General features: G+C 41.9%; 1 protein-coding gene and 1 long non-coding RNA gene across 3 annotated transcripts in view; one reads left to right on the top strand and one right to left on the bottom strand.

Annotated features, from left to right (window-relative positions):
* The first annotated feature begins 2,683 nt into the window (after nt 1–2,683).
* DCAF7 (DDB1 and CUL4 associated factor 7) overlaps nt 2,684–15,037 on the top strand; it is a 30,661-nt gene continuing 18,307 nt past the window's right edge. For both annotated transcript variants that reach the window (XR_015244233.1, XM_086687688.1), the window contains exon 1: nt 2,684–3,058. Coding sequence is in view for 1 of the 2 variants with exons in the window: in XM_086687688.1 (XP_086543814.1) it covers nt 2,921–3,058 (138 nt within the window). In the remaining variant the exon portion in view is untranslated. The remainder of the gene's footprint in view (nt 3,059–15,037) is intronic.
* LOC147574471 (uncharacterized) lies at nt 3,872–6,368 on the bottom strand. The gene is made up of 2 exons (XR_015244235.1): nt 6,153–6,368; nt 3,872–4,556 (listed from the first exon to the last, which is right to left on the bottom strand). It is a non-coding gene; the product is annotated as an uncharacterized LOC147574471 (long non-coding RNA).

A 15,037-nucleotide genomic window follows, 5' to 3' on the forward strand; every position in this document is an offset into this window, starting at 1 on the left:
ACATTTTAAGTTAACATTTTAAGTATCTCATTGATAAGTTTATTTTTTTTTAACGTTTTTATTTATTTTTGAGACAGAGAGAGAGACAGAGCATGAATTGGGGAGGGGCAGAGAGAGAGGGAGACACAGAATCGGAAGCAGGCTCCAGGCTCTGAGCCATCAGCCCAGAGCCCGACGCGGGGCTTGAACTCGCGGACCGCGAGATCGTGACCTGAGCTGAAGTCCGACGCTTAACCAACCGAGCCACCCAGGCGCCCCTCTCATTGATAAGTTTAAATAGTTGCAAACATGTTATTTCCAGTGTATTGTGACTATTGATACTGTATAAATTGCTTTATTTATACCAATATATTTAGACACAAATAGCATAGTGATTTGAGAGCCAACGTCATTCATTTTATTTATTTTTTAAGAAATTTTTTAGTGTTTATTTTTGAAAGAGAGAGAGAGCAGGACAGGGGCAGAGAGAGGGAGACACAGAATCTGAAGCAGGCTTCAGGCTCTGAGCTGTCAGCACAGAGCCCTCCCTATGCGGGGCTAGAACTCAAGAACCACAAGATCATGACCTGAGCTGAAGTCAGACGCTTAATGGACTGAGCCACCTAGGTGCCCTGAGCCAACATCATTCATTTTAAAAACACAAGAATGAATGGGCGCCTGGGTGGCTCAATCTGTTGAGCGACTGACTTCAACTCAGATCCTATGATCTCACGGTTCACAAGTTCGAGCCCTGCCTGGGGCTCTGTGCTGAGGGCTCAGAGCCTGAAGCCTGCTTCAGATTGTGTCTCCCTCTCTCTGCCCCTCCCCTGTTCACACTCTGTCTGTCTCTCTCTCAAAATTAAACATTAAAAATAAATATTAAATAAACATTACAAAATAAATAAAAACACAAGAACCAGTTGCCTGGGTGGCTCAGTTGGTTGGGTGTCTGACTTCAGTTCAGGTGGTGATTTCATGGTTTGTGAGTTCAAGCGCCACATGGGGCTCACAGTTAGAAAGTTGGAGCCCCACATTGGACTCGTGGCTGTCAGTACAGAGCCCCTTTTGGATCCTCTGTCCCCTCTCTCTCTGCCCCTCCCTCAGCCACACTCTCTCTCAAAAATAAACATTAAAAAAAAACGCACAAGAATAAGCTCTTCTTTATTCTTTTTTCTCTTCTTATAATTCCATTCTATTCCCACAGTTTATGCTACATGTAATGTATTTCCAGATTTAAGACCTATTATTGATAACCTGATCATAACTGTTTGCAACAAATGCACACACACACACACACACACACACACACATATCTCAAAATTTTAAAACTACATTTTTGTAAACTTATCAAGACTTTAAGGGTTACACTTAGTACAGAGTTATTCAAAAGAACATAATTATATTTCAAATTTTTATAGAAACTAAAATTTTATTGGGAATGCATCTATAAAAGGGTATTTTCTTCTCATTAGCTCATGAGTGTGGATGAATATCACTTTTTATTAGAATAAGACAAAGTTTAGCAACACTTTTTTTTAAATGTTTATTTATTTATCTTGTGAGGGGGAGGGGCAGAGAAAGAGAGAGAGAATGAGAATCCCAAGTAGTCTCCTCGCTGCCAGCCGGGCGAGATCATAACCTGAGCCAAAATCGAGAGTCAGTTGCTTAACTGACTGAGCCACGCAGGTGCCCTGGGTCAGCAACACTTTTATACCTATTTTTCTTGACTTTTTCATAAACTTAAGCAGAGAAAACTTGTTCCAAGAAATAAGTAGATTGAACACTAAGGGGTTATACACAGCAGTCACTCAACTCTTTCGATTCTGAGTTGTCCAACAATCCACGATATTTAAAACGATATTTAATGGTATCATCTAACAATTCCATACAATTTTCCTTTCATTGTGTTGAAAGCAAAGCAATGGAAACCATTTAAATTACAAAGAGAGGTTACCTAGATTCAGGCCCTTCTCCATTTCAAACTAAGGACACATAGGTCTAGGGCTTGATTAGCTTTTCCCTTAGGCCTTGCTGCAGAGAAAGGATGGAATGAATGGGAACCGACAAAAACTTAGGGCCAAGCAAGTAGGGTGGCTGATTACTGAAAATCAACCCGAAAATCCCGAGCATTTATAGAATGGCCAGGAAAGCGCGGGAAGGCCCTTGGGGGACAGGGAGAACAACCCTCCGGTGTTCAAGGCTATGGGCACCAGGAGGAAATTAAGGTGATTCCCATTTGGCACGGGCTGAGCTGCCAGGCCGCAGGCACTCAGGTAAAGCAGAATTTACATTTTCTACTGGACGTGAGGCCTCTGGGAATGGCAGCTACAGAGAAGAAGTCAGAGGAGGTCACACAAGAGGTTTCACTCTCAAAGATTTGGCATAGAACTTGGAGGCCTGCTGCTAAGCTGCTAGCCTGTACGCCACCCACGCCCCCATTCACCCGCACTGCGCCGTTATCTCTCTGACTGACATTTTTGTCAACCAGTCACCTTTAGAGCTGAGAAAGCGCCTGTCCCCCCCGATATTGGGCGGGGCAAGTCATTGGAATGACAGACATTTGCGCCAATAGTGAAGAGCTTCAGAAGCTACTGGTGCACTAGCCAATGAAGAGTAGGAACCACTGGAAAGGACGTATCAGGCAGCCAACGGCCGGCGCCACTACGGGGGTCGGGTGGCTTCCGTTCCGAGAGGGCGGGGCGGGGCTTCAAACGGAAGGTGGCTGTGGTCCGAGCCGAAGCAGGTTTGAAACTGGGGGTCGGGCCCGGCAGTCGTTGTCCGTCGCCGCGGCCCCGCTTCCGGGCTAGGCCGTCTCTGCCCGCCCCCGCCCCGCCTCCTTTCGGACCCCTCAGTCTCCGGCCCGGCTCCCGGTCTGACTCGCGCCCGGCCCGCAGCAGCTCGCTGTCGTCCCGGCCCGCACTGCGGCCCCGCCGCCGCCACCATGTCCCTGCACGGCAAACGGAAGGAGATCTACAAGTATGAAGCGCCTTGGACCGTCTACGCCATGAACTGGAGCGTGCGGCCCGACAAGCGCTTTCGCCTGGCGCTGGGCAGCTTCGTGGAGGAGTACAACAACAAGGTGGGCCGGGCAGGGGCTCGGAACCCAGCTGGCGGGGAGCGGGCCCCTGGAGCACTCTTTCCGGGCCGGAGCCCCGACCTCAGGACCCTCCTGCGGACTTGCCTTAGCGCCCCGGAGCGGTTCCTCTGTGTCTGGCCCTGTGCAGAAGCTTTCACGCTCGTTGTCTCATTTAATCCTGGCAGCATTCCTGTGTAGTCAGGAGCGTAATTACCCCCATTTTACTCATGGGGAAACTGAGGCACCGTGTTGTGAGTTGCTCGAGTCAGAAGCTAGCTGATTCGTGGGGGAAACGGCACTCAAACTCGACTTTACACCCAAAAGCTACGCCATTTATCACTCCAGTCTTCCCCCTTCCCGCCGCATTGCTTCAGTTGGGGGCGGACGGGGGAAGAGAGAGAGATGGCTGTGAAGAAAACTACTGGCGCATCAGTTGGTGGTCTCACACTCTTGGCTACGCTAAGTTTCTGTTAGGGCTGTTTACTGTGCAGGCTTCCCCGCCTCCTCTTCCCACCCCCAGGTACTATTCAGGGACCACCCCCACCACGCCACCCCGCCCGCCTCTTCTGCCAGGAGTGGGTCACTGCTATTGCTGCCTGCTATCTGTCCTCTTCAAAAGGATCTCTTTTTGGAAATTTTGGCCCGTGACCGTGATCCTGTCACTGTTTTCTGAAAGGAGAAGGGTGACCTTTTCCTTATCTTTTCTTGGCTTTCATGCCCTTACAGAAGTGTAACCTTGAGTGGTAGTAAGTCTTCCGGGACATCAACAATTTGAAATTTGAGGCTCTTTCATAGAAGCACAGGCAGCAGGTGGAAGCTTTTTAAGCTGACATTGCAGCATAGATTTATTTTTGAAAGTTGTTGAATACATCAGTGGGCAGAGTTTTCTTCCCTTTATCCCTTAATCTCTTCCTTATCGTATTAAACACTGTGATGGGGATCAGAGCAACAGAAAGCCTTGGCTAGTGGTGTTTAAAGTCTTATATTTATACTCTTGCTGGACACCATGAACACCATGACTTAAGAATGAAACCGTGTGGACAGTGATAGGCATGGTTCAGGGAAAAGAGTCCAGTCGAGTTTGGTTCTGTCTGGTCCACTGACTAGCTGTGGGGTGTTGCACAGGTTAATCTTATTCTTTCTGACCCACAGTTTGTTGGAGGCAAAGAGTTCTTTTTTACACATAAACAAAAAGCATTTGTACATTGTAAGTTTGCTTACAGTTTCCCAGGAGCATTTCTCTAGAGTCCAGGGCTCAGCTTTCCTAGAATCCCCTTTGAGAAATGGATGAAAGGACTGGACTCTCATTGCTCAGACGTAACATGCACAGTTTACACACAAATCCCAGGGACTGCACACTCATAGTGAAGTCTACCCATTGTCCACAGAAAGCAGAGAGTCCTGAGCAAAACGTAGTTTTATTTTCTGTAATGGCTGGCCCTTCCTTATGGCCCATAGTGGATAGCAGAATGGAACGGAATTCGAGATCCTGATGTGAAAACTGTGGTAATAAAATTGAGACCCTTATTATTTAAGAATATATGTTTAAAAGAAAAAAAAGTAAAATCTGTCAAAAGGCTTGAGTTTTTTAACGCAAATTGATGTCCCCTTTTTTCTTGCAATATCTTCCAGAGTCAATTTGGGTAAACAGTAGTAGCCCCATTTCTGAGAGGAGGAGCTGAGCCACAGTTAGGCTGCTGGTAGACTCAGTGAAGAAACGGGTCAAACGTTAGTTGCGGGAACTCTGCCCCAAAGTGTGTCCTTTCATTTAGCAACTTACTGGAACTCGTCTGTGCCAGGCTACGCAGGCAGTGTGGGTCTTAGTAGTAAAATGCAAACTAATAATCCTAATAATCACAGGATAAGCAGTTACTTCTGTCTTAACTCCCTTGCATGTTACTGGCAACGCAGTATCTTAAAACTGTTGTTGTGCCCCAGCCTATCTAGGTCCGGGTTCTTAACTTTGTGTGTGTGTGCGCCATGGACACCTATGACAATCTGAAGCTGATAGACCTCCTTTCATAATTATGTTTTCAAAGACACAAAATACATAGGATTAGGAAGGAAATCAATTATATCAAACTACAGTTATCAAAAACTTTTTTTTTTTTTTAGTGTTTATTTTTGGGAGAGAGAAAGCACCCATGTGTGGGGAGGGGCAAAGAGAGGGAGGAGAGAGAATAGAATCCCAAGCGATTCCATACTGCCAGTGCAGAGCCCCACACACAGCTTGAACTCATGAACCGTGAGATCACGACCCGAGCTGAAACCAAGAGTCGGACACCTAACCAAGTAAGCCACCCAGGCGCCCCTCAAAAACATTTTTTAAAAAGTGGAGCTATAGTAATATGTAGTTTAAATTAATTCGTTAAATTACACCATCCAGTGTAATTATTATAATTTTAAAGTAGTAATGAGGGTAAATAACATTTCAGAATGTTTAATTAAAGTGATGTGATATGATAAAAATCTGATTTCTGTCAGTAACAAAGTCAGATATTGATGCGGCTGTGCATAGCCACCTCCCTTCGTAATGGAAGTAAATGCTAAATTTCAGCCAGAGGTTAGTGAAAATATGAATGAGTGATTCAAGCTCATGGACTTCAAGTTAAGAAACCCTGCTGTAGAGGATCTGTGCCTAGGGGCTGATGAGCAGTAAATACCCCTTGAACACAGTGACTCTTAGGCTCAGTTTTAGAGAAAACTTTTATCACAGAGGTGCCACACTTGACAATTTAGAGGAATTTATAAGTTATCGGTTGGAATTTTCAGATCTTTGTTTCCTGCTTGCTGTCAATACTGATTGCCAGCAGAGGGCAAAACAAATGGACACAGCAAATTAGCATTGGTGAAAAAGCCCAGAAACGGCCCTCTTTTTTTTACTGTGGAGACATTGACATAAGAATACACATTATTATAATTTCTAAAATTTTTGAATTAATGCAATCACGTTTTCCTATAGTAAAATTATTTGTATTTCAACAGAATTAAATTTATTAGCATTTCAAGAACAACTTGACTTTCAGGTGTTCCATCATCTGAATAAATTTGAGAATTGTTTTAGAGTAAACAATTGAGTTGATCCTATCAACTGTACCTGGAATAAGAAGTCCCATCATCAGTAGTTGTGTTTCATGTTCCCTCGTTGTGGTCTCTGCTGGAGGATACAGCAGCATTGATGTTGGAGTGGTGGTTCTCTAAATTTTAGTGTGTGTGTGAGAATCCCCTGAGGGACTCGGCACATTCCAGGGTTCCATCCCTGAAGTTAACAGACACTTACGTGATTAAGAAACAGGTGGTCCAGATGGCTCTCTAAGAACATTACCCTGGGATTACCTAGGCATCTGCTGATCAGAAGTAGGAATCCTATCTTTTTGCATCTACATTCGCCTAAACATTGATTCTGCTCTTCCATCCCATGCAAAAAGCTCTGTTACTGAATAGCCCCTGGGACGCCTGGGTGGCTCAGTCTTTATGCACCAGATAGCCCCTTTGAGGTACTCTGTGGCTAGGTTATCAGTCCTGCCTCTTCCTAGTTTTGTGTGGTTTGAGCAAATTAACCTCTGTGCCTCAGTTTCCTCATCTATAAAATAAAGGTAATAAAATTAAATGAGTTAATATATGTAATGGGGTTAAGAACTCTGCCTGAGACAGACATAGTTAAGCAATGTAGAAATGTTTGCTGTTGGGGGTGGCTCAAGTGGTTGAACGTCTGACTCTTGATTTTGGCTCAGGTTATGATCTTCCAGTTCGTGGGTTTGAGCCCCAGGTCAGGCTCTACGCTGGCAGAGCAGAGCCTGCTTGGGATTCTCCCTCTCTCCCCATCTTTCTCTCCTTCTCTCTCTGCCCCTCCCCTGCTCATGCTCAGAAGTGCGCACGTGCTCTCTCTCAAAAAGTAAATAAACATTAAAAAAGAGAAATGTTGGCTATTATTAGATATTACTGTATCTGTAATTGAAATATAATCAAGAAGGGGTGCCTGGGTGCTCAGTTGGTTAAGCATCTGACTTTGTTCAGGTCATGATCTCGTGGTTTGTGAGTTCAAGCCCCGCATTGAGCTCTGTGCTGACAACTCAGAGCCTGGAACCTGCTTCAGATTCTGTGTCTCCCTCTCTCTCTGCCCCTCTCCTGTGCTCGCTCACTCTCTCTCTCTCAAAGAGAAATAAACATTAAAAAAAATTTTTTTAATAAAAAAAGAGAATCAAGGAGAATTATATGGGTGTTAGGTAAATGTGGTGTATTTTCCAGAGGAAAGGTACCTCAAAATGTCATTATGTTCATTCCTCTGCCTTTTAAAGACCCAGAGGAAAAAAATTTTCTTGATTCCTTTCAACTAAATCCATTTTTGTGGTCTAGAAGCTTCTTGTAGTCAGACTCCAAGTATTGTAATGGTCTAGTTTAAGCCCATTTTCTCTTCTTCTACCTGGGTTAGACATGGTAGTTGATAAAAGAACCCGTGTATTTCTCCTGAGTTTTGAACATATCTGTGGTCTGTAGACAGGTGGTATTTCCCCTGTATTATGGGGAAAGATGGGTAGCAGTTCCTGGGTTTCTGTTTCACTTAGTTGCATGTTTCAGGGTTGGTTTTGAATAGAGTTGGCAGAGTGATACGGATTTATTTTGCCCTAATATTTAATTAGCTGACCATCATGCTTTAAGATTTAGCATCTAGAAAGCATTTTTGAGGTTCTGAGGAGAGAAACTGTAGGTATACATGATGCTTTTTGAAGAATACTGATAGTGAATCTGGGTAAGACTACCTTGTACTTGAAATACACATGGGATGAATGCTTGCCTTTTCATCCTGTGTTGATGCCTCTGAGACTTTAAGTAGTTGCTTTATCTGTTTGGCACATAATGATTTTAACTCTGGCATATAAATGTTCATTTCTTAGTATTCATTGCGGCCCTTCAGGAATATCTTCATTTAATTCAACAAATGTGTGGGGTGCCTGGGTGGCTCAGTCGGTTGAGCGTCCGACTTCAGCTCAGGTCACGATCTCCCAGTTTGTGAGTTCGAGCCCTGCATCGGGCTCTGTGCTGACAGCTCGGAGCCTGGAGCCTGCTTCAGGTTCTGCGTCTCCTCCTGTCTCTGCCCCTCCCATGCTCATGCTCTGTCTCTCAATAATAAATAAACATTAAAAATTTAAAAAAATAATTCAACAAATATGTGTTGAACACACAAGCAGTGTGTTTTGGGCACAATGATGATACTTAGTAACCTTCTGTAGACTTTGTTAGCAGTTGTGAGATTGGCAACAAAAAAGAGAAAGTGTTTTAGTACACGGAAGTATTTTGGATAGATACTTAGAATTTTGCAGTGCTCCATCAGTCCCTGGCAAGACTGTCAACAGGGAAATTTACACTATAAAACTCTTCTGGTTTTAACTTCCTCCTTTCTTTTTTCTAGACAGTGAGAGGACTAATTCCTCCATGGGACGACGGGATAAAAGTGCTGCTGCTATATTGCTTTTTGCCCTAACCTGGTTCACACAGGCCTACTGGAGATGCTGTGATTTGAACAAGGAATGAATCTGTGTTCTATAGGTAGTATGGCTTGCCTGAGGCCAGGATGCCAGAGCTGCCTGGTTAGCCTCTGAGACAGGAGCCAAAGGGGCACTATGCCAGAATTCATCTTAAAGTTTAACAAGGCAGGACTTCTCTGCAAACATTGATCAATAATAATCAGTCAGGAACAGGCTTGAAGGGAGGACAGATGGAAAAGAACAAGAAAAACGGGCATATTCTCTCAGAATTTTGCTTAGCTGATTTTGGTTATATTAATCACAGAAAATGTTCCATTCACTGGAGTGATATATTGATTTGCATAACTTGGGGTCTTTAAAAAAATTACATACATACACACACCTTCACCCTCATGTTCTGGTACTAGCATTGTGTATAATAAAGTGGAATGCACAATTTCCTCCCTCAAGGAGCATATAATAACCAGACAAACATGACATCTTTTAAAAATTTTTTAAATGTAAGATACATGTAATGTGAATAGTAATTTATGTTGCTATTCATGAAAGCATTTGAAAGTGAAGATGTGGTCATGTCTTCAAGGGGTAAATATTTTATGTTGCATATATGCTTCTTAGGAGACATCTGACATAGTAATGTCCACAGTTTTAAAATGAGTAAAAATGATCTTTATAGCCCTTCCTTTATAGAGGCATTTTTTTTCATGCTTGGGGTAAAGTATTGTGAAGCAATAGTTGCAGAAGGACGGGGTGGGAGATAAAAGTTTAATAGGACAGGAAGACTCTGGAGAAAAAGGCACAAGGGTAACCTAAATGTGAACAACAAGATGTTTATTTGTTTTTTTTATTAAAGTTTTTTATTTATTTAAGTAATCTCTACAACCTATGTGGGACCCGAACTCACGATCCTGAGATCAAGAGTCTCATGGTCTTCCTACTGAGTCAGCCAGGTGCCCTGACAATAAGATGTTTAAAGTCAGATAATTTTTCCTTATGCCCCCAACAGTAAATGCAGAAGGACAGCAGTATAATGAAGATCCCATGGGTATAGGAAGATGCTGAGAAAGGATATCTTTGGTTGCAGATTTCAAACTCATACGGTTCTCCAGAATAGGATTTTGACAGGCAAGATCAACATTCCTTTATTTGGAACAGTGAGAAGAAGGTGCACAGACTGGCAGCAGGCACCTCTCCAGACCCCATTTGACCCGTTGGGTAAGAGGGGAGCTAAGCTACACAAGGAGACACATAGACATGCCGTCTTCTTTAGAAGCATTAGATAAGGCAGGTTGGAAGAGATACCGAATTGTGAGCAGCTGGACCGTTTCTCATCCCTGTTGGCTGGGGAGATGCTACAGTTTCATGTGTTTCTGCTAACTTGGAACATGGCCCTGGCTTCTCTCAGGTTCCCATAGGAACCTCCTCCAGATCTTATAGGAAGAACTTGTCTCAGTCAAAAGACATCAGCACAAGATCTAGAAAGATAGATACTATAAGACAAAAGGAAAATATGGGAAACAAGTGGCAGGTAAAATAGCCTCACTACAAAGATGTTTTTTTACCTCAGATGAAAATTAATGGCCATTCCTGCCACCATGAATTCAGAGAACTTAGGAAAGGAAGGAACTCCAAGCAGAGATACAGGAGATCAGGTAAAATAAGGCATGGTGACAGGAGGAAATGGAACATCAGCAGGTAGAGCCCAGGAAAATAGTGAAGAGAAAATAAAAGTTATCACAGGATTAAAAGCCACATTGGAAAGAGAATAAAAATGAATATAAACTGCTGAAAAATTAGTGAAGGATAGGGAAGACAGATTACAAAAATGAAATGGAAATAAACAATTAGAAAGAATGTAGTAGATACAGAAAATAAAGAAGATCTGACTTAGGTATAATTGGTGTCCCTGAAGAAAAAGATCACAAAGAAATGAAACACAAAAACTCAGGGTACCTGGGTGGCTCAGTCGGTTAAGCGTCCGACTTCGGCCCAGGTCATGATCTCATAGTTTGTGGGTTTGAGCGCCATGTCGGTCTCTGTGCTGACAGTTCAGAGCCTAGAGCCTGCCTTGGATTCTGTGTCTCCCTCTCTCTGCTCCTCCCTCATTCATTCTCTGCCTCTCTCTATCTCTCAAAAATAAATAAAAGTTAAAAAAAAAAAAAAAAACCTCAAGTATGTAATTAAAGACTTTATGGAAAAAAATGTTTGAAGTAATGAGCTTAAACCTTATCTCAAGGGGCACCTGGGTGGCTTAGTTGGTTAAACGTCTGACTTGATTTTGGCTCAGGTCAGGATCTTGTGAGCCCCATCCATGTCAGGCTCCAAACTGAGTGTGGAGCCTGTTTAAGATGCTTTCTGTTTCTCTGCCCGTCTCCCATATGCGCATGTGTGTGCATGCACACTCTCAAAATAAAAACCTTAAAAAAAAAATCAAGAAAAATGGACACAAAACAATTGGCACTGAAAACTTTCCTAGGAAAGTTTCTTAATTTTAAGGGTGAAGAAAGAATCTTTTGGGCATCCAGGCAAAACAGTTGAGTCCTCTTGAAGAAAAAGAGAAATTAAATAAGGCTTACCATATTTGAGAATAGAAGGTAATGGAGTAATATCTACAAATCTGCAATTATTATAGATTGTGCCACTATAAATAAATACCTGAGAATATGATTAATAATATGTAAGACTTATACTGTAAAAACAACGCACTTTTTAAAAAGATAACTCAAGGGGTGCCTGGGTGGCTCAGTCGGTTAAGCGTCCGACTTCAGCTCAGGTCATGATCTCGCGGTCCATGAGTTCGAGCCCTGCGTTGGGCTCTGTGCTGACAGCTCAGAGCCTGGAGCCTGTTTCAGATTGTGTCTCCCTCTCTCTCTGACCCTCCCCCGTTCATGCTCTGTCTCTCCCTGTCTCAAAAATAAATAAACGTTAAAAAAAAATTTTTTTTAAAGATAACTCAATTTACAAAAATTGACCACATATTAAAAAACTTTTTTTAAGTTAAAGGAAGTCAACTGATTAAAGATACTACATATAAGGGGACCTGGGTGGCCCAGTCATTCAGTTCAGCGACCAACATTGTTGGCTCAGGTCATGATCTTGCATTTTGTGAGTTCGTGCCCCGCATTGGGCTCTGTGCTGACAGCTGAGAACCTGAAGCCTGCTTTGGATTTTGTGTCTCCTGCTCTCTCTGCCTCTCCCCTGCTTGCACTCTCTCTCAAAAATAAACATTAAAAAAAAAATTTAAAAATACTGCATCTCAAAACTTAAGGGAAGATGAAGAAACTTAAGCCCAGATATTATAAATGACTTGCCCAAAGTGACATAGATGGTAAAAACAAGGCCAGAATTGGAATACTGTTTGTCACCAGAGTCTTAAATATATACAAATGTCAAAAAAAAATTAAGAGGAAAAAGAATGTGTTGAAAAATGGAAACAGTTGCTCTGCCAGATTAGAATAAATATACTGGAATTGGTATAGTTATAGCCAGAGAGATTGGTGGAACCCCGTGTTCCAAAGCAGATCTAAGTATATATAGAAATGTAGTATGTGGTAAGATAGAACCTTAATTCACTAGGAAAAACATTAATAAGTTGTATGGCATAATTGGCTGTTCATCTGGCAGAAATATTTAGAGCCCTCTGATTCACGTTGTATATGACAATCAATTCTAGATCAAATGCTTAAATGTTAGGAAAAGTCGCACAAGCAATAATAGAAGAAAACTGACTAGGAAATATGTACTGAGGCAGTGGGGGTAAGCAGAGAAGAAGGCAGTCTTAAATCATTAAACTCAGAGTCAAGTAAGGAAAAGATTGACAGATTGTGGCACATACAAATAAAGCATTTCTATGTGAAAAGATATGTGGTGGACAAAGTCAGAAGATACATGATAGCCCAGGGGAAATATTTTCAGAACACGACAGGTTAATTTACTTGGTGTGATAGAAACACAGACAAAGTATAAATAGCCAGTTCATAGGGGAGGGAATGCAAGCGCTCAATAAATAGGAAAAAATGCTCAACCTCACAGTTAAGGCAAATAAGAATTGACTTCGTAATTTTTTTCCTTTCAAATTTATAAAAATTAACTGCTTCTAGTGTTGTTGATGGTATGAGGAAATGAACACTTTTACATATGAAGATAGGAGTGTGAATTGCTACAGCCTATTTGCAAAGTAAATCAGCATCCTTTAAAATTAAAAATGTGCATACCTCAGGGCGCCCACCTGGTTTAGTTGGTAGAGCTAGAGCAGGCGACTCTTGATCTTAGGGTCACGAGTTCAGGCCCCACGTTGGGCATGGAGACTACTTAAAAATAAATAAGTAAAATAAAGCAAGTATTGCTGCATTAAAAAAATAAAAAGTAATAAAATGTGCATACCCTCTAATATAGCAGTCTCATTCTTGGGATTCGCCTCCAGAAATAAAGATAGCAAGCAGTACATAAGCACGTATTACAAGTCATGTAAGAAGTAGTAGTGGCAAAAAAAGGGAGACCATGTACATCATTAGGGGAGTTGTTAACCCACATAGTATGGTACATTTATTCTGTGAAATACTGTGTATTGATTAAAGAATGAGTTGAATCTACATATTGACCTGAGGGGTGTCCATTATTTTGTTAAATTAATGAAAAAATTTATAGCATTGGATATAGTATTTCATTTTTCTAAAAGTTGAAGGAAAACCCTGCACTTAGTGTGTATATATGTTTGAGCATAGAGAAGCAACATACACTAAATAATTGTGATATAATGGGGATGGGATAGGGGGAAGTTATTCACTTCTTTTGTATACCTATACTTTGATTTTATGTAATGGTCATACATTTTGTAATTCTTACAATCTATAGAAGTTATTAAGGAGTGAAATAAACCCAATTGCAAGATCATTCAGTTAGAACTTGTAAGTCTGAGCAAGAAAATGGTAGAAGATATAATGGTAAGGGGTTTAGGGTAGAATGTTGGTGTCTAAATTGTATCAGTCACCCCCTTTCCCCTCGGGAGCTTCTTATCAAGGAAGTTATATACCAATAATAAGAGCCAAAGGAGAAATCTAGCCTCAACCTAGTAATGGCTGAAGAGGCACCTCCAGTGTGGTGCTATTGCCTGGTAAACTAAGTTGGAGAAATGCAGATTGGCCTTAAAACCCAAGTGAGACTTTCTGCTTTTCCATGTCTAATTTATGGGCAGACCCAACCTGACCTCGCCTACTCAGCTGAAGGTGGAGAGAAGCTGGAGAAAGGATGGCCAGACCCATAGTGGGTAGGCTTATTTGTCTCTCCATGTGGGAGTAGGAGGGGCAAGAGAGAGCTGTCGCGCCTGCCTTAACAGAGCGGTCAGTCCCCTGGTTCAGGCCCAGGCTTTGGCCAGCTTAGCAGTTGGAACTAGTTAAGGGTGGGGATGGAGAAAAAGAACTCACCCTCAGTACTTCTTCCTGTGGGGGACAGGGACAGGAACTCCTTTTCCTATGGGCATAAGTGGACATATGGAGTAGGAGGAGGGGGGTGTAAAGATGGAGAGTGCTATTAACAGTTTTTAAGACTATGCCAAAAACCTAGATGAAGCACAGTGTTTTTTTCAAATGTTTTAATTTCTTTTTGAGAGAGAGAGCATGCACGCCAGGGAGGGGCAGAGAGAGAGGGAGACCGAGGACCCTGAGTGTGCTCTGCACTGACAGCAGCAAGCCCATGTGGGGCTTGAACTCACAGACCTGTGAGATCATGACCTGAGCCACCCAGGCGCCTCTGAAGCTTAGTTTTAAGGGCAAACAAAGTGCAAAACTTCAGTGGAAAATCTGAATAATTCCTAAGGATTTTTTGAAGAATTGAAAATGTAGTCAAAGATCTATCCCCCAAAAGACACCACCCTCAGAGTTTTATGGGCAAACTTACCAAAGGAAGTATATAACAAAGACACAGTAACCATCCATAAGAGTTCCTATAAATCAAAAAGAAAAAAGACACAGTTCCATAAAATATACTGGGCAGATGTTTTAAGTTGGTGTTTTTCTAGGTAAAGAGCTTGGGTTGTAGGATAGTACTACCTATATTTTCAAGGCAGCTTCATGATTGTGGACAGGATACTTACCATCTCTTTTACTCAAGCAACTAGGAAAGTGGGAAGAAGAATAGTACCTACCTCATGAAGATGTTGAAAGGATTAAATGAGGTAGTGCATGTAAAGCATTAAGCATGGTTCTTATACTTGATCCATTGTAAGCACATAGATAATTAACAGTGGTTACTGTTAATCAGAAGTATAAATAGTAAACATGCTCAGCCTCAGGAGTAAAATGGCGAAATACCATTTTTATCCATCGGATTAGAAAAAATGTATAAGATTATTTTCAGTGTTTTAAAAGTTGTGGAGAAATTGGCACTCTCATATACTGTTCATGAAAGTGTAAATGGAAGCAGACTTTTCGAAAGCTGTTGGATCAAATCTCTTAACTGTGTTTTTAAGCTTAACACACATTATCTCATAGTTTCTGTG

The sequence above is a fragment of the Puma concolor genome, chromosome E1 (assembly GCF_028749965.1).
Source record: "Puma concolor isolate L17-30 chromosome E1, mPumCon1.1.hap2, whole genome shotgun sequence".
Lineage (NCBI taxonomy): Eukaryota > Metazoa > Chordata > Mammalia > Carnivora > Felidae > Puma > Puma concolor.